This window comes from Psilocybe cubensis, chromosome 9, assembly GCF_017499595.1.
Source record: "Psilocybe cubensis strain MGC-MH-2018 chromosome 9, whole genome shotgun sequence".
Lineage (NCBI taxonomy): Eukaryota > Fungi > Basidiomycota > Agaricomycetes > Agaricales > Agrocybaceae > Psilocybe > Psilocybe cubensis.
The window spans coordinates 2,997,481-3,015,994 of record NC_063007.1 but is presented as its reverse complement, the minus strand read 5'-3'; the positions used below and the strand labels follow the sequence as shown (position 1 = coordinate 3,015,994).

Sequence of the window (18,514 nt, the reverse complement as noted above, 5' to 3'; positions counted from 1 at the left end):
GCTCTTTATTTTACTGGGTAATTTTGTAAACCAATTTTCCCATGGTTGAATAATACTCTGTTAACTAACGACCAACTATCCGCTTATGCATTGAAGAAAAGTTCTACCCGCAGAAAAAGACATCCAGCGGTATAGCACTGATAATGATCAACTCTCTTTAAAGACATGGGAATTCCTTTTTTTGTTAAACTCCTTCAGGGTGACCATTACAAATATAGACGAGGGCCAGACAACGAGGCGAGACATACCGGAGTCTCCATCAACACATTTATCAGGATCTCGCTCGCAGTTGAGTGTATTGAGTGTGTCCTCTAGATACAAGGTGTTACTGTCTATCCAAGAAACATGGTGTCTATTAATCAGCGGATGAGGAGGTACAGCTATTCATGGGCCTTATTACACTATCATTACAAGTTCTATGCTGGAAATTTAGTTGGGAAATCTTATCCAATGGTTCAGCTGTAATTTTGCTTTTTCCAGACGTTAATGCAATTCTTGTCGCAATCAAAGTTGGAGCCAGACCCTGTCACATAAGGAGAATAAAATCTAAGTGAATCCAGAACCAGAGACTAAACTGACGTACAGAAACAGCCGTAATCACTGTCTGGAGATAATACCCTTCAAGCAGCAAGGGGGATTTTATGAGACTCTCAGACGAAATGGGGATAGCTGCCTGAATAGCATACACGAGGATAATGAACAAATAGACAGCTGCTGACTCAATCAGAACCTTGATGATATGAGAAAACCGTGCGCTGCTTGATCGATTGGCTCCGTCCATATTCGAAACTTTGTTGATCCTGTACCCTATCAGCACTGTACATAACGCTGTTGTAGCGAAGGACGCAAATGCTTGAATGCATGTAAGGGTTTTAAAGTGTGAGATAGATGAGATAGTTGTTCGTGGTTTGACAATAGGCAACACTGTCAGCGCTATAGAAGTACCTGGATATGGCATTCACTTCAAGTTTTCTGCTTTGTTGAGTCTCGACCACAAATTACTCACCGGTTTCGGCCATGATTAATGCCACTGGAAGTACAGTGACTCTGACTGACTGACCCCATACCTGATAGCATATCTATACTGTGATTTAGGAATTCTTTAATTGATTAAAATACAAGAGTACTTACTAGTAGGGCATCGGACACAATAAACATCATACAAAACGCGGTCTGAGTTACAGCGTAAACCGTAACCGATCCACGTGTGAGGGCAGAGATGAAGATAGAAACCCGTGTGTCACCGTTCTCAATGATTGCCAAGTTGAGATAATACCATTGGACCGCAAACTGCACCATAAACAGGATGTAAAGCAAGGAAATGGTAGATAAAACTACCATTCTACTCTTGGTCGCGCGTCGTCTTGTTACTAAAAGGTTTAAAAGAAGAGAATAGATTACAGTAAACAAATAGCTTACTATAAAAGTACATTGTCCCAACATAGACAATCGAGTACACACCTAAAAATTGTCAATATGGACCGTCCTGGCGCTCATGAATCAATTATGAAATATAACCTACCAGTTAAGATTGCAAAAACTACGACGGAGTTAAGAGTGCCACTAATGACTGATATCTGAACCCTGGTGGGGATAGAGAAAGGAACATCAGATGTAGACATATTGCTGAAGTACCCCTTTTGCTGGTACACTCCAGATAGATAGTATTTAGAGGGATTCAAGGATCTGGTTGCTCAAATGCTTGCATTATAACATGTAGCCGCTACTTGGCACCATTCAATGCGTTCGGTGACTTGCAGCAACTATCAAGTTATGCGCCATAGCAATACGTCAAGTTGAACGCAGGACATTATATTATGGTATAAATAATCATTGATCATTGCGTCACTGTTATATATCCTTCACAAATGACTGTAGAATCGTGTCATATTTTTTCTTCGGATATTCGATGAGTAAGTTCAATATCAATTAGATACGCGCAGGTGGAATCACATTTATAGACCACATTGAATGTCTTGAACTGAACCCATAAACATCAATGCAATTCGTTCTATTTCAGATCCTTAGAGATTAAATGCGACATCTGCATCATTATACCATTGACAGGCCGACAGATCTAATTCTACACTGCTGCTTGCTGAGCAAGAAAGTGCTTCGGGAAAAGCACATTACCAGCACAATGACCAGTAATGTTGACCAATGAGGCCTAGCAGTCATTTTTATATATAGACCTTCTGCAAAGATGTGAATAAGATTATACATGTACTGCACTAATTACTGTCTATGATAATTATCCATGTTCCTGCTGTCCCGATGAATAAACACCAACAGTCCCAGCGTCAGTCATTGACAATTATTCATGGCATTGTTCATCCATTTGTGTGTGCATTATCCATCGGTCTGTCATTCATTCCCTTCTCATTTATCCAATGACTGTGTCTCTTATACATTGCTCCATAATCAATGCCCATCCCCATTATCCATTGTCCATGGGTTACATCATCCTACTATCCTGTCCATTGGTGCGTCTATTATCCATCGGTCCGTCATTCATTCCCTTCTCATTTATTCAATGTACTAGGTCTCTTATACATCGCTCTATAATCAATCCCCGTCCCCATTATCCATCATCCATGGGTTACATCATCCTACTATCCTGTCCATCCATTGGTGCGTCTATTATCCATCGGTCCGTCATTCATTCCCTTCTCATTTATCCAATGTACTAGGTCTCTTAGACAGCACTCCATAATCCATCCCCGTCCCTATTATCCATCATCCATGTGTTCTATCCTCCTACTATCCTGTCCATCCATTGGTGTGTCTATTATCCATTGGTTCATTATCCATTCCCTTCTCATTTATCCAATGGACTAGGTCTCTTATACATCGCTCCATAATCAATTCCCGTCCCAATTATCCATTGTCTATGTGTTCCATCCGCCTATTATCCCGTCCATCCATTGGTGCGTCTATTATCCATTGGTTCATTTTCCATTCCCTTCTCATTTATCCATTGTTATGGACCCATGTCGGATTATCCATGGCGCTGTCCATCCATGACTGTGTCCATTATTCATGCTCTAGTAGCACCCCATTTCCATATACGTTCAATGTGCATTACCCACGATTATCCATTGCTTTCAGGTCATAGCACCAAGCATCAACAACTGTCTTCACTACCCCCGCTAATATGGGACGACGACCTTGCAAGCGTCAGATCTACAATGAGTACGAATCTCTTGAAGAGCAACAACGAAAGCAAGTTCTACTAGGAGATATACATACTGAATATCATGGACGACTCAATCAACATTCAATTCGCATGGCAGTACCAGTTGGCGCTCCTCATCCACTTATATATCCTCCTCCCGGTGCCCCAGAATTGCCTACACCCCAGCTTGACTGGGTTTTTCAATCTCCATATCGTGTTTTTGATGGCGACCTTGACATGGAAGAGATGGAAGATTGTGAATTGGAGGCGCTGGGACTGAAGAAATATCTTCGTCCTGACAGGGAAAATGGTCTCGAGAGCACAAAAACGCTACAAAAAAAGAAAACACAGTCGGTATGTCTGAAATTTATGTCTATCTATATTTATTAAGCCACATGATACATGCAGACTCATCCGCTACTTTTTTGGACACCCCATATCGATTCATATGTAGAAGAGTTTCTGAGGTTGGAAGGACGATGTGGCAACACCCTGGATCAATGTTCAACTGCCGACTGCAAGTCTAATATGAGTAATGGTGCCTTTCGTTGCAAGGATTGCTATGGCATGCAGATTTTCTGTATCGAGTGCACCCTTTCCTCCCATATCCATAACCCTTTCCATTGTATTGAGGTGAGCGTATGATTTGACTTGACTCAATAACATGACATTGGTACTAATGGCGGTTTAGGTTTGGACTGAAAGTGGATATTTTCGCAAGGTCACTTTGAAGAGCTTAGGGTTGTACATTCAGCTTGGACATAACGACTGTCAGGTCCCAATAAACGCATTCAACGACGACTTCATTGTCATCTGTCAGACCGGAATTCATGAAGTATCCTTGAGATATTGTGGGTGTCCCCACGCTCCTTTGAAGCCAACACAATTACTCCGTGCTCGTTTATTTCCCTCAACTGTGGCTGATCCCAAAACAGCCGCCACGTTTGACGTTCTCGAACATTTCCAGCTTCTTTCATTTAACTCAAAGGTCTCTGGCTATGAGTTTTATCACACACTAGCTCGAATTACTGACAACATGGGAACCAGGCCGCCACCGGTATGATATTTTCATTATTTTTCCCATGCCATTTGCTTCAAAGCGTAATCTCAACCATCTGTTTTAGGATCGCTATCCTGTCTTTATGAGGATTGTGCGTGAATGGCGGCACATCCGGCTTCTCAAACGAATGGGTCGCGGGCACGCAGAGTCTGGAGTCAAAGGTACCAAAGAAGGAGAGTGCGCTGTGTTATGTCCTGCCTGCCCCCATCCCGGCATTAATTTGCCCGAGGACTGGAAAGAAAGGCCGGAATCGGAACGGCAAGATCTTTACCTTGATATATGTCCAAATTTCTGATCTATATAATAGATGGCTTTATTCTCTTTTCATCGCCATTGACGCCAATTTCCGCCTGAAGCGAATGAATGTGTCTAGTGATGAAAGGGATCCTGGATTGAATCATGGATATGCTTACATGGTGGAAAGTAATAAGTTCAAGAACTACCTGGCTACTTATGACGGTCGAATCGCTGACGAGAAAAGCACATGCAATAATCATGATGCTATCAAATCGGCAAACGCGAGGGGAGGACACGGTACTGCTGCTAGTGGGCTTGGAACAGCTGAATGTAGTAGGCACGACATGAAACGCCCTGTTTCGGTCGGTGACCTGCAAAAGGGTGAACGGTCAGTGCCTTTGTAAGATTAATCTGGGCGTCACTCACTATGACTTCTAGCTATGTAAATATGGATTATTTTTTTCTGTCAAGCATAGCATATACAATATTGCTTCGCATTGTTGTCTCATATGACATTGCTTGTCAATGGTGGGTAAACCTTCTCAAACGATGTCAAATCTACCCAGAAAATGTGCTCTCAAACCCTTCTGCACCTTCCCTTGTATACCTTGTACCTAAGTTTCACCTTCCCGCCCACGTTCAAAAATGCCAAGCCGCTTTCTCTTTCAACTACACACCGGGTGTTGGCCGGACAGACGGCGAAGCTCCTGAGCGGGGATGGTCAGCCACAAATGGTATTGCAAGCAGCACCAAGGAAATGGGTCCGGGATCACGCAATGACACCCTGGACAACCATTTTGGGGATTACAACTGGCGAAAAATCATTACAATTGGTCAGTTACTTCCTTTTCTTTGACATAAGTAGATTTTCTCAACTTCAAGCTTTCTCAGCTGATACATTTGTTCGCAAAGCAAAAGAGGCTATTCACGAACGAAAAGAGCATGTGGAGTCTTTCATCGAGTTTGATGCAGTGCTCCCCAAGGATACAACGTCAGAATGGACACAAATGTGTCAAGCCTGGGAAAAAGACCCAAAACAGCCAAACCCTTTTGCGCTTGCCAAGAATGGTTCGTTTTTGTTGCCACTTATTCACTCCAGTATCTCACAATGCTCCTTTGTATTCTTTGTAGCCAATATCACCGAGTCTGATGTCCGCTTGCGCCTAGCTTGCAAGGAATCCGAAGCAGTGAAGCGAGGAGACTCACTTGCGCTACACGTTGATGTCAGTCCTAGTGTCTTAATCTCCCAAGGTCTTCAACTAGAAGAGCTGCAGTACGTCCTCTCTTTCTGTTGCTCACTTGCGACTAACATTATGATCAGAGCGCGTCTTTCCATTGATACTGCCAAACTTGGGCCGCACTCCACCAGTTTACAACAAACAAAAATTCTAGAAAGGTCCAATTCGTTGAAGCGTCGCATTGATGCTTGGACTGCTGTCCAACATCTTTATATGCCCGGAGTTGTGTTGTATCGCTCCAAGATTGACGCCAATACCGCAATACCAGTTGCAATCCAAGACATCAAGCTCTTCCTTCTATCGTACAACGGCTATACTCTTCGTTGTTCCTCGCTTCCCTTGCTTAAATGCGAATGGGAATATCGTTACGCTCAAGCTGAAGAATCCCTCAATTCCTTACGTGGGTTTCTCCTCCTTCGCTCTCACATGTTTAAGTCCAAGAAAAGGCACTCCCGTGGCCAGCGAATGCAAACTAGAAGTTTGGGCTTGCTTGCAGCTGTTGAAGAAAAGGTCAAGTTTGCGACAAAGACCTACAATGTTGCATACAACGCATTAGAAGCTCTTTCGACCCCCCTCGTCCAGTGCGCATGGCGACAAATCCTTCGACCCCTTTTGGACACCGATGTCACTGGCCTAACCTCGATGGATTACTCCGGGAGCAAAGGGCGCAAAAAGCTGTCTTGGATATGGAAAGTTCATGGCATGGGGGAAGACGCGGAGAAGTCTACTCAAGCAGGTGCATCTTTATCATTTCGTGCTCACTTCCAGACTTATGGCCCTATCCATCCCAGTACTTCGTGTTGAGTGGTGCAAGTCGCGTGCCAGAGCACATCGCTGGCAGGAAGAATGCTTGCTACTGGCCGAAGAAATGCGTCGGGTAATAGCATTTTTTAACTGGCAGGCAAATATATGGGAAACACGAGCTACAGATATTGTTGCATCATCTAACTCGATCTCGGACTCTACAACATTAGATGGGAAGATTGCATATGCCCAAAAGCAGGCAGGAATTCGTCGGGACATAGTAGCTCTTTGTGAGAAGGAATGGAAGGGTATTTCAGAGTCGTTGACAACATTAGAAGGCCACAATGCATATGTTATGGTAGAATGCCACTAAATAGACATAACATTGTATCATGCAACTCAAGTGGAATACGATGTGGTTGTTATAAATTTGGGTATGCAAATTAGCTACACAAACATATAATCACGAAAACATATCAAATGGGTCATTAACAGAAGGTTCTAATCGTCAATAACAATGCACTCTGGCTCTAGGGACGGTTCCTCCTCCTCCTGCTTGATGACTTTGGGGCGGGGCCTGGGCCGAGGGCGGGAATGATTAGCGGATGTGTTGGATGTCGAGGCCACATTGGCTTTCTTTGCGTGGAATTCGGCCGTCTTTGTGGCAAGATATCCACGCCAAGGTTGATCACTTTCGTGACTAAATGCTCCAGTAAATCTTAATTCTCGAAGGACCTTCTACAAGTGTTGTTAGAACACCTGGTAGGAATACTACAAAGCTAAAATTGACAAACCTTCCTTGTAACGGATTGCCGGTGGTACGCAAAGTCTACATCAGCTGAGTCAACGGGTAACTCAGGCCATTTGGCAAACCAAAGGTCAAGAAATGCATCCATAAAGTGCATTTGCTCGTTGAGCCTGGTTGCTTGGCGAAAATACGGTCCAAATTCAACTATAAAGCGGAATTGGTCGGAGTTGACCTCTGGCGAGACAGGCGTAATTCCAGGTTCAACACAAAAGTCCTGCAAATTCCAATCAACAGGCACACAATGTTCTGAAGAAGGAGATACGCACAAAGGAGTTTTTAGGCTTGTTTCTCCTGTATTTGGTGGCCTTTGGCATTGGAACAGGGTTTGACGATGGAAAAAGTAAGTCGAGTGGGGAAAAAGTAAGGCGAGCATCGAATGGAAGAAGGCTTTTATATGTGTGCACACAATTGACCTGGCCTTCAAACATTTCAATGGATAACAACGACAGCAATTGACAAGCCATCAATAACATATACAGCTTTGAAAAATGTGTGGTGGGCTTTTCATGTATAACGAGTAAGGTTATGGATTTTGATCGCTAGGCGGCATGGTCGATTACCAATGATGTGGATTGCCGGGCCGTCTGGGCCTCTTGCTGATGCCAAATCCTGAAAACAAATATCTAGTAAAATCAATAGCAATATAACGATGAGCTCAATCTGTTTAAAAATGAGATAATATTGATCCAATTAATTCTAGCTATCGAATGGTACCGCTTTCAAAAGTGGTTTCTCAGCAGGTTAAAAAGGTCAGGTGAAACGCTCAAAATACCCAGACGGCTACACTAATTCATTAAGAATCATTGCTTCCCTTCACCGCTACCACCATGGGTCGTAAGCGAAAATACTTTACTGCTGAAGAACGAGTTGCTGCAAACAGAGCAAAGAGCAAGAAACATTATGAGAAGTATGTTTAATATTGTTCTCTACCATAAAGTACTTATTTACATGCCACTCATAGGGCAAAAGAGCAGATTAACAAGAAGAAACGAAGGCAGTACAAACAAGTTCAGAGACAAAAGTGGGTGCTCTCTCAGCCATGCACTACTCTACTACATATACTAAAGCCTCAATCTGCGCAGGTCTAGCCAAGAGAACCTGAACAGAAAAACTCAACAACTGCCTGAACCAAAGCCAGTCAAGACACCCGTTCAAGTTTGGGTGGATCAGGCCCAGCGCCTCAAACGACGCTTCAATGAATACATCTTGTCAGACCCAATAGCCTTCACAGCCAAGCAATGCGCACAGTATCTTGCGCAGAAAAATATCAAGAGCATTGCCGATTGCAATTCTGTGCTAGACCACTACCAAGAACGAATCCACCGTTACCAAAATAGTGTGTACGGGTTGACGGGTCTTGGACCAGAGTATAATCAATTGAAGACCATTGCCCTCGAAGTTGATAATGTGCATCGATGGGTAGAGGAAATTCATATGGCTGCCCTTATTGGCTATGATGAAGTCAAATCTATGTATGCCAGGATGTCATTTGAGTTCCAGACAGATCTCAAGTAATGTACCATTCTTCTTACATTTGGTTAGACAGACGATATCTAGCCACATGTAATTTTTTAACTATCCATGTATTTACATATAAATCTCGCGCTGTACACTTAGGATCCAACAGATAGAGCCACCAAATAAAACATATATTCTTTTTCTCTCAATGCGCAAGATACAAACTAAATGAAACGACTAGATACTGGCTGGCCCGACAAGAAGGATGGGGAAACTCCTGGAATGTGCAGACAATGAAATGATCTATCTACAGCGGAAAATATCCAAGAGGAAAAACCCCACCACATAGCAAGAAGATTAGGCAGAAAGGGCACCAGCAGAGGGTGCGGGAGGTGGGGGAGGAGGATGACTGCTTCCTGGGGCCATCGAAGGAGCAACAGAAGGAGTGGGGAGGATTCTAACCTCACTGCGCGTGACAGAGTCCTTGTACGCCTTCTCAGCATCCTCTTTCTTCGAATACTTCTTGTAGCAAGAGTGCGAGACACCAGAGGTGTATCGTTGGACTGTGGACCTGAATCAGGTGAGCGACAATTAGAACAACATTTTAAAAATTTAAAACAGAGTTACTTACCAGTCGTCGAATACACCAACATTTGTGCCAGCAAACACAACATACCAGCGACCTCCAGAGCACGTAGAACATACATAGTTTGCTGGAGTCGCTTCCGGAGCAGAGGCGACCGCAGTGGCAGTAGCGCCAGTAAGGGATGTGCTTGTGGCTACTGCTGGCGCAGGCTCCAAGGAAGATACAGGGTGTGCATAGTAATCTTCGTCGTCGGCATCGGACTCGCCGTCAGTGTCGGAACTAACCACTATGATCGAATCACCAGTAGAGACGGCCCGCAGCCCTGTATTACCACCCACAGCAATGCCAGCAGGAGAATCCAAGGAGCTGCCTTCGAGACATTCGGAAGAAGCATCCCATGCAGCCTGAATGCGGTGGTCAAGGCGAGAAGGACCTGTTAATAAATGTTAGTGTCAGTTGTAAATCCAGATAGGCGCTTTTACCATTTGTGGGCTGGCCCGGGGCATCTGCTCATACAAAAAAAGGAGTTTGGTAAGTGTAAGGCAAAAAAAAAGTAAGAAAATAAAAAGGTAAGGTGAATAGACAGGCTCAGTTAACTCACCACTGGTTTGGTTTGGTCCATTGACCAACTGAAGAATGAAGGCACGGAAGGCATCAAGCACCTCCGGAAGGGACATATAACAAGGGGGAGAGGCCGGGTTTCCATCGGATGCCGTATCTGATGCTGATGGTTGTTTACTTTTTGAACGGTGATAAGTGCTAGTATACTACTCACCGGCAATTTCAAGAGCAATGAGGGAATCCAAGATATGATCGATGACCACGTTGGCATCTGCCGCCGTGGGTGGAGGAGGAGGAGGGGGGTTGGGATTGCGAGTCATGGTTTGAAAATACAGTAATGTTTGATGGTGGAAGTTGGGGATGAAAAAGTCAGACGATTTCGAGTCCCGTCAGCTATTTGTACCCCCAGAAGAAAAAGAAACTATATAGTTGCACGGGAAATAGCGGCGAATCTTGCGGATCCCATAATGTAAGCATCTATTGGTCCATGCGTAGAGCTTCTGGAGGCAAACAAGGTTGCAGAGAGAAGTGCCCGATCCTGTCTATCAGGAAATAAGTTTTTAACTTTTAAACAAGTAAGTTTGTTCAGCGCTTTTGTGTTTGGATATGTTGTAATATTTGACTTATTCTTAGGACATTTATTCTTAGACATATTATCAAAATGCCTCCGCTGCCGTGGGCTACCCCTGATCAAATCGATTTTCTTACCGCCAAGGTTCCGGATTTTCAGATGGCCCAGCGCACCAAGACAACCCCGGACTTTTGGAATAAAGTCTATCATGAGTTTTTTACCATCTGGGCTAAAGCCGAGGATGAAGTGCGACCTTTGACAGTCCCTCGCAAAAAAAAAAAGAAATCCAAACCAGATTCCAAACCAAGAGTTGATACCTCTTCACTTTCTCATGCCGAATGGGTGACATTGCGCAAGAATATAAGCTAGCTTTCTGTATCGAGCTGAATGAGCGCTTATTTTTTGGCAGCAAATCGTGAACTGGTTCAACAACCGGGGATCCGGCTCCACTCACCGACGCGGTCCCACCATTGTAATTGGCAGCACCAGTCCTCCGACACGCTTGCTATCTGAGATGAATTTATACTCCAAGCGGTTTTATGATGACCGAATCAGGGAAAACGTCATGAAAAGTTTGCAAGAGAATCCTGGAGGGAGCCGGATTGCAATCATTAACCGCTGCATTGCCGAGGCTTGGAATGCGGAAACCGACAAAGTCAAAGAAGAGATTTGGGCTGAGCTGGAGAAACTCAAGGAGTCAAAATTGAAAGTGCCAGAGGGGCTGGAGATTGTCAGCCCGCAGGAATGTGCAGTGTACGTACTGGTTGATTCCCATTAGATTGGATCTAATTTTTCCTCTGTCCATTAGAAATCTTATCACTTTGCCTGAAACCGTGAAGGCCTTCATTGATGAAATGTGTCGTCGAACGGGGTGGGCATTTACTGTGTTGATGGGTGGTCCAGAGCCCTCGGACCAGGGTAGAATCCGTACATTGGCAGCTCATAATGGTCGAGATCAATACGATCAACTTTTTTCAACTGCTAATGATAAGTTCTATGAGAATATTGTGACCCCATATCAAACATTCTTGTACAGCGTGTATTGTAAGCTTAAATCATTTCATTAATGTTTTGATTCACTGATTGATCTACAAACTTAGCTCAGGAAGATAGGGATCGACAAGCCATTGTACCACCCTCAAGTGCCTCATCCATCAATCAAAATACGGCAGTCGCAGAGAAATCAAACAACGCAGCAACAGACACCTCCACAGCTATATCCAAGCCCGAGGAAGTGACCAAAGATGCGTTGTTGGAACCTGTTACCGCAAGTGCAGCAGCACATTCCGTTCCCATTCCGCCAAACCCAACCCCGCCGACTACTCAACCTTCTACGGCTGTCTCTTCCCCTCCCGCCGTCACCGCCACCACAATCCCGCCGCCAGCCATCACGTCTCCGCCCACAACCACTCCTGCACTAGGCGCCAATAATGATGGGGCCATCAATAATGAGGGTGCCATCAATAATGAGGGCGCCATCAATAACGAAGGGGCCATCAATAAGGAGCCTGCTAGCAAGGGTGAGGGTGCACCTGTCGAACCTGCTGTCAATGGCCCGCCCGCCGAACCTGCTATCAATGGCCTGCCTGCCGAACCCGCTATCAATGGCCCGTCTACCAACGCTACTATCAATGGCCTGCCTGTCGAGTCCAGTACGAATGGTCCACTGGTCAATCCTCAAACCGGCTTCAACAATCCGCTCACCCTCAATACCCCATTCATCATGAATCCTCAGCCCAGCCTTGGAAACCCGCTGGTCTTCAACAACCATCCTGCAATTGATTCTTTGCTTGCCATCAATAACTCGCTCGGCTTCCTTAACCAACTTGCCTTCAATAACCAACTCACTTTCAATAACCAACTCGGCATGAACCAACTCGCCGTCAACCAACTTGCTGTCAACAATCAGTTCAGCTTCCCTATGCAAGAGGATTTATGGACAAATGACAAACCAGATGAGACGTATGGACTGCCGGAAGAGGACTGGGTAGAGCTACAGAAGATGATAATTCAAATGAACGAAGGTAAATTGCAAATACCAATAGTTCAGACACCCCCCGTTTTGCCTGCACCAGCACTTGCATTGACGGAGAACCATCATACTGATGGAGCTCCTCCATCCACAACTCCATTACCAAATGCCGCAGTCAAACAGGCCTCGAATGAAATGGTTGCGGAGCCGGCAGATGAAAATGTAGACACTACTGTCACAACCCGAGGTCGTAATCAAAGGGCGGCCGCCTCAAAGGATGTTGCATTGCCCCAAGCATGGTTGACAACAGCAACTGAGTTCTTGTTCAAGGACTTGAGCGTGGAGAAGTGGCAGAAGTGCGTGGCCGCATGGGAGGCATTTGAAAAGGCTGAGCTTAGAAATATGGACACAAGTTCGGTAAGTTCGTACAATGCCATTGATCTATAGCAAAACTGCTGACACGTACCCTTGTAGATGAGATTTCCTGCGCAAAAGAGACCCCCAGCACTATCAAAATGGCTGTCATCTAGAAACTATGGCTCGCTACCCTCTGTTGAACCTGAGGAATTTGGTACATTATGGTTAACATGGTGGAACAGCTTACAACCAGCATGGCGAAGGAACAGTGTTCCAGGCGAGTTGCCATTGTCTTTCAGTGTGGCCAAGCCAAGGGACTCCGTTGAAGGATTAAGACGAGGTGGTCCAAACGGTTTGTTGACAGTTATGGTGGGATTGAAATGGTGGTCGGGTGCTCAAGGAGCCAGATGGGAAGCGGCTGTTGATGATATGCTTCAAACATTGAGCGCCTTTGGGATGACAACAACAGCTGAATTAGAGCCGGGGAAGGCAGGAAACGGAAAGGGAAGGGGCAAGCGAAAGGCTGCAGGCGAGGGAGGAAAGAAGGCGGGTAAAAAAGCCCGTGTGTAGACAAACGTGAACATTGAACTGTGACACGTGATCTTGGACTTTAATTCTTGTATGATCTACGCACGATTGTATTTTATTTATAGGCTATGTTTTCTTGAATGCATTGTGTTTTCTTGGAATAGGTTTATCTGTTACGGTACAAGGAAAGATTTAGAAGACAAGAATACAGGTACTTTGAAAAATGATGCAGAAATGAATAATGGAGTTCATGGATAACGTGCTTGGTAATGGATAATATTGATGGATAATGAGGGCAGGAATAAACAGCACGGCTTGAGGGTGCTTTGAATAACAATGGCGGGAATGAATAGCAGGCCAATGGATAATGAGGGCGGGAATAAATGGCAGCACAGCACAAGGGTGCTTTGAATGACAAGGGCGGGAATGAACAGACAGGCTGATGGATAATGAGGATGGTAATAAAAAACACAGCACAAGGGTGTTTTGAATGACAAGGGCGGGAATGAATAGCAGGCCGATAGATAATGAGGGCGGGAGTAAAAACCACAGCACAAGGGTGCTTTGAATGACGAGGGCGGGAATGAATAGCAGGCCGATGGATAATGAGGGCGGGAATAAAAACCACAGCACAAGGGTGCTTTGAATGACGAGGGCGGGAATGAATAGCAGGCCGATGGATAATGAGGGCGGGAATAAAAACCACAGCACAAGGGTGCTTTGAATGACGAGGGCGGGAATGAATAGCAGGCCGATGGATAATGAGGGCAGGAATAAACAGCGTAGGGGATGGGTAATGAACAGCGTAGGGGATGGGAGGGAGATGAATAATGGACGGCCCTATGTATAATGTGGTTAAAATCAATGGATAAACGATTATCAATGCAGTAATAGCTGTGCACCATGTATAAGGTAATTGATTGTATTGTAAGGGTTCTATTCATAGTCAGGGTATGTACAGGTGGACCAATGGTCGTATAAAGATTTGGATGGAATAATTAACCTCCACTTGATGAAAACAATGGTATTGAGCCTCTGGTGAAAATCAGTTTGACTTGTCTCCACATTTCAGCATTGGCTGATAATTTCTTCCTCGGCGCTGATTGAACTAAAAATAATCCCCTAAAAATTTACACCAAAAAGGACTCTGTAATGTTGATTCCAGTTTTGGAGCAGAGTTAAATGTAAATTATTGACATAGTGTGCAGGGCAGACCCTAAGTATTGGACCTTCAAGCATCAAGGCGTGCGCGACACGGTACGTAGTTTGCTTCCTTCGGTGGGAATTGATGGCGGTGGGGATTGATGGCGCTAACAGGCGCTTCCTTCAACGATCCCGGGGCGATTGGGCATCTTCCCACGCTTCTGGTGACCAGATTCTCCTCTGATTCGTCTCTAAATCGTCCACTTTAACTTCCCCTATTTGAATATTAATTGATTACTGCATTCCTATAGCTTTATAAATTATATTATTCGTAAACCCTTATATTTCACGCTTCTCCATCTTATACTATTTTGAATATCCCGGAATCCCAAAAGGTCCTCCACCATGGCGCAACAAACTCAATGTCCGTGATGTTTTCTGCACTGCCCAAAGCACCTACTGCTCGATTTTTACATGTGAATATCCGCCGATCCTTTTAGTGCCAGAACTATCCCCAGTTTCTTTCAAAGAAGTGGAATGGTTCAGACAAAAACTCCAATTACAAATACAACGTGGCATAAATCTATGCCTAGTTCAATTTCCTAAAACTATCAAAGTTCTCAATGAAATAATTATATCAGTTCCAGTCCTTCAGATTTCTCCTCGCATCATTATTCCATGTATTCTGAGAACCAGTCGATTACAAAGGATAGATGCAATGGTTATTTGAAAAGCCATAGGGGCACCAAAAAGTTCCTGTTGCAAGTGTAAGTTTGGACCCTCTGTAGACTTATATAATTAGCTACCGTGTTGACTTTCCAAATCGCCAGGCAAACCAAATAAGTCAGGGCAATTCTGAAATTAACCTATCAGTAGTTCATTCCAGTTGACCAGGTAGTCCTGAACTCACCCTAGAAAGTACGCGAGGGAATCACGGACAAGAATATCTAGTAAACGCTTCCCAGTGGAAAAAGTAGATCCATAATCCCTAAAATTTCTGACCCCTCTCATGACAGCAAGAGTGCACAAAAGAAGCTCAAACGAAATTATAGGGATCCAGAAAGCGTACAGATACGTCGGAATATCTGTGATTGCACATGCCTTTCCATTCGGAAGAACCTGCGCGCGTATGTTTCCTTTTTCTAACAGTATTCTGTATCAAGTGGATTAATGTAGCTATGTGGAAAGTCGGGCTTACCTGCCGTAGCCTGACCAAAGCCAACAGCCAGAATAGCTGTCCCGGCAGCACCGCACAGCACGTACATTGGCAATAACAGTGCCAGTAGTCTCTTATTAGCACCATACAGTGCGTATAGTCGGATCTGTAAAATGGCTATAGTTCCAATGAGATTCATGGAACTGCATGGCTGGGAAGGGACATGCCTTGAGGGATAAATACCCCCACGACAGCAGACCAGTGTATCCCGTTTAAAAATCGTATGCCTTAAAGCATACGGTGTAAGTAACACGTTGGATTATTCAGGCGCTTTGGAAATTTTTACAGCTAAAGTGCATATTAACAAAATTGGTTACGCTTTGATTTGACTTGAAATGACCTACTACTGTGGTATGAAGGGAAATTAGACGACAGACCAGATGTGAGGTAACAATATACGCACTATATCACTCGGGGCATTGAAGAAGTAGCCTATTTCCCATGTGTCAACGCTTTCATTGACTCTTGAAAACGTCGGAACTCACCTAAAAGGCAAGAACTATCAAAATGTGGAAAATGAGGTCAAGCTTTCAAATTTTATTCTGCGTCGGGGATTGCAGATGCCTCACGTACAGGAATGTTCCCGGAACCAGATACCGACTCTAGGTGAGAGTGTAAGGCAAGATAGGATCTTATATTGAAATCGTTCCTACTCACGCAGACGAATAGCGCCTTCACCAAGCTAATCTTCTTGTTCTGCATGACCATGTTCAGTTACGGAACATTGAGGAGATACTGATTTTTACCGAGAAGAATGCCATCTGTGCCGCGTAAGTGAATAATGATGCTCGTAAATGCCGTATATCAGCAAACAAGCGCACCTCTTGGTCAAATGTTAACACTAGGTAAATTCGTGAGCTTTAGGGTTTTAAAACATTCAATTAGGGTTCTTCACCATAGTCGTAAGCAAACAGACAGATAGAGGCAACTATACAGTGGATGGATTACATTCTGAAGCCTAATTGGATACACAACAGGTGTAGATACCGGTGCAGTATTTATCTGTCTGTTTGATACGCAATGCATCGAATAGCTTGGCCAAAACCAGGGGCGAAAGTGGGGAAGAAGGACTTGACGTGATCATGTCATTGAACATTCCAGTGATGATATGGCACGTCCTCCATATCGTAACAACATTGCTTTATAGTCCTTTGCATTGTCTATTAAAAATATAATGCGATCGTGAAGCTTTAATGGGTTTCTCAAGCTTTACGTTTCACAAACCTAAGCGGAGCAGTATCGTGACCAAATAGAGATACTACCTCTGGTTGCATCTGAATCTGACATTCGTGCATGTACCTATTTAAATCTTTGAAATCCATGAATAAATGTCTACACAGAAACACCTATTCTGTGTCCACTTGAATCACCTTAAGTATGATATACATGGTCCTTCATTCGGTATCACTGCCATTCTTTCAGAGTTATATCCCCATCGTTGTTCAGGCTTCAATATGTATCTGAAGAGATCAGACCGGTTGTAAATTAACTCTGACGTCCTCCGTGATAGAAATCGGCTATGTGATTGACCGAGACACAACACGTCACTGCACACCTGTCATCCAAGATGGTATACTGGAAGCTTGAAGCTTGAACCCCTGTCAATATAAGCGCCAACTTGGTCAACGCACCTGAGATGAAGCTACCGCGACCGTCAAGATGAACCACTTCAAATTTCCATGATGAATTCCGTCTCTTAATTCGATCTCTCACCGAAGACGCCTCCCCGAGAGTAGTGCTATGATTCAAAAGAGCATGACCGCTCTCCATATATCCTCCCAATTTTTCCCATTCTCTTTCATGCGTGGAGTATCGCGGCGATGTGACATACTTCACACCGTTGCTTCTGTGAAACGGCCTCATCGATACCAATGTTTGACTTGCATCTGTAGATAACATATCTACGCAGTTAATTTCCCAGAAAGCGAAATGACTGACGATATGATCCGCAGTGTGCAAGTCCATGTTGTACCGCTAGGTATTGTTCTTGAACTCCAAGAAGATCAACGCGTTCCCGCCTACATCGTTTACAAATACGAAGGGTACACTTACAGACCAAACGACCGGCAGCAGCGATTGTGGTCGTAAATCAGAGTACATCAAAGATCTTACGTTTAGAACATCGTCATAAACTCCCGCAAAATGCAGATCCTGAGATATATCGCGCGTGTGGACCTGTCAATGGTATCCAATCAATCATCACCCCCGTCCGACCAGCGTGGGTTACGAACACTGCCTAACCTGATTTTACTGTGTGTCATGATCCTGTAAGGAACCTTCTGACTACCTACAGGCAACTGTCAACAATGCGGAATATTCGTAATATACAGAATCAGAAGACATCCATGTATCGTCAAGGTGTTAGGGATGGCGATCTGACGGTGTTGGTTATCTTATCTTATCTTATCTTTTTGCGTCACGGATCAGTGATCAGGCCTACCTTTGCTGCGAGTCCTTCACCATGATTACCAGGCATATTCAAACTCTTTAAAAAATATACCGCGAAATTGGCGAAGTGGAAATTTTTCACTTAGCCAATGATCAGATATCCATATTGATAGATAATCTCCAGACTAGGATGTGTAAAACGCCATTCAGGACAAAAGTACCCGAAAAGCAAACAAAGCGAAGGTGTGGTATTGCTACAAGAAGGCTCAACCACAACCAAAGGAGGACACAAAGACAGTGGGAGGACCAAATAGCAACCAAGACAGACCAAGAACAGTGAGCGGGGGCGTTAAAGGAGAGACAGAGATCCACTTCACACAATTCGAGGACAAGACGAATGGAATTCGGGAACTACGACCACTCTAGAAACACCAGTCAAAGACAGTTGTTGCAGAAAATGCAACTAGATGCT

The 18,514-nt window shown here is 44.3% G+C and overlaps 6 protein-coding genes across 6 annotated transcripts; 3 read left to right on the top strand and 3 right to left on the bottom strand.

Annotated features, from left to right (window-relative positions):
- Positions 1–455: 455 nt before the first annotated feature.
- On the bottom strand, positions 456–1,622 carry JR316_0010335 (uncharacterized protein; the record flags this gene model as incomplete). Its single annotated transcript, XM_047896003.1, has 7 exons — positions 456–523; positions 580–807; positions 1,007–1,079; positions 1,132–1,290; positions 1,339–1,370; positions 1,420–1,461; positions 1,523–1,622. 7 exons carry the CDS (start codon positions 1,620–1,622, stop codon positions 456–458), a joined length of 702 nt encoding a protein of 233 aa, XP_047745722.1.
- Positions 1,623–3,154: 1,532 nt separating this feature from the next.
- JR316_0010334 (uncharacterized protein) lies at positions 3,155–6,827 on the top strand (the record flags this gene model as incomplete). Its single annotated transcript, XM_047896002.1, has 9 exons — positions 3,155–3,529; positions 3,867–4,232; positions 4,300–4,412; positions 4,543–4,860; positions 4,911–5,305; positions 5,364–5,540; positions 5,604–5,745; positions 5,794–6,446; positions 6,502–6,827. 9 exons carry the CDS (start codon positions 3,155–3,157, stop codon positions 6,825–6,827), a joined length of 2,865 nt encoding a protein of 954 aa, XP_047745721.1.
- Positions 6,828–6,955: 128 nt separating this feature from the next.
- On the bottom strand, positions 6,956–7,576 carry JR316_0010333 (uncharacterized protein; the record flags this gene model as incomplete). The annotated part of the gene is made up of 3 exons (XM_047896001.1): positions 6,956–7,192; positions 7,249–7,476; positions 7,529–7,576. The coding sequence occupies 3 exons, from the start codon at positions 7,574–7,576 to the stop codon at positions 6,956–6,958; spliced, it is 513 nt and encodes a 170-aa protein (XP_047745720.1).
- Positions 7,577–8,089: 513 nt separating this feature from the next.
- Positions 8,090–8,777, top strand: JR316_0010332 (uncharacterized protein; the record flags this gene model as incomplete). Its single annotated transcript, XM_047896000.1, has 3 exons — positions 8,090–8,169; positions 8,224–8,283; positions 8,330–8,777. 3 exons carry the CDS (start codon positions 8,090–8,092, stop codon positions 8,775–8,777), a joined length of 588 nt encoding a protein of 195 aa, XP_047745719.1.
- Positions 8,778–9,077: 300 nt separating this feature from the next.
- JR316_0010331 (uncharacterized protein) lies at positions 9,078–10,187 on the bottom strand (the record flags this gene model as incomplete). The annotated part of the gene is made up of 4 exons (XM_047895999.1): positions 9,078–9,291; positions 9,352–9,739; positions 9,908–10,024; positions 10,082–10,187. 4 exons carry the CDS (start codon positions 10,185–10,187, stop codon positions 9,078–9,080), a joined length of 825 nt encoding a protein of 274 aa, XP_047745718.1.
- Positions 10,188–10,528: 341 nt separating this feature from the next.
- JR316_0010330 (uncharacterized protein) lies at positions 10,529–13,337 on the top strand (the record flags this gene model as incomplete). Its single annotated transcript, XM_047895998.1, has 5 exons — positions 10,529–10,780; positions 10,848–11,191; positions 11,247–11,482; positions 11,539–12,827; positions 12,885–13,337. The coding sequence occupies 5 exons, from the start codon at positions 10,529–10,531 to the stop codon at positions 13,335–13,337; spliced, it is 2,574 nt and encodes an 857-aa protein (XP_047745717.1).
- Positions 13,338–18,514: the final 5,177 nt, after the last annotated feature.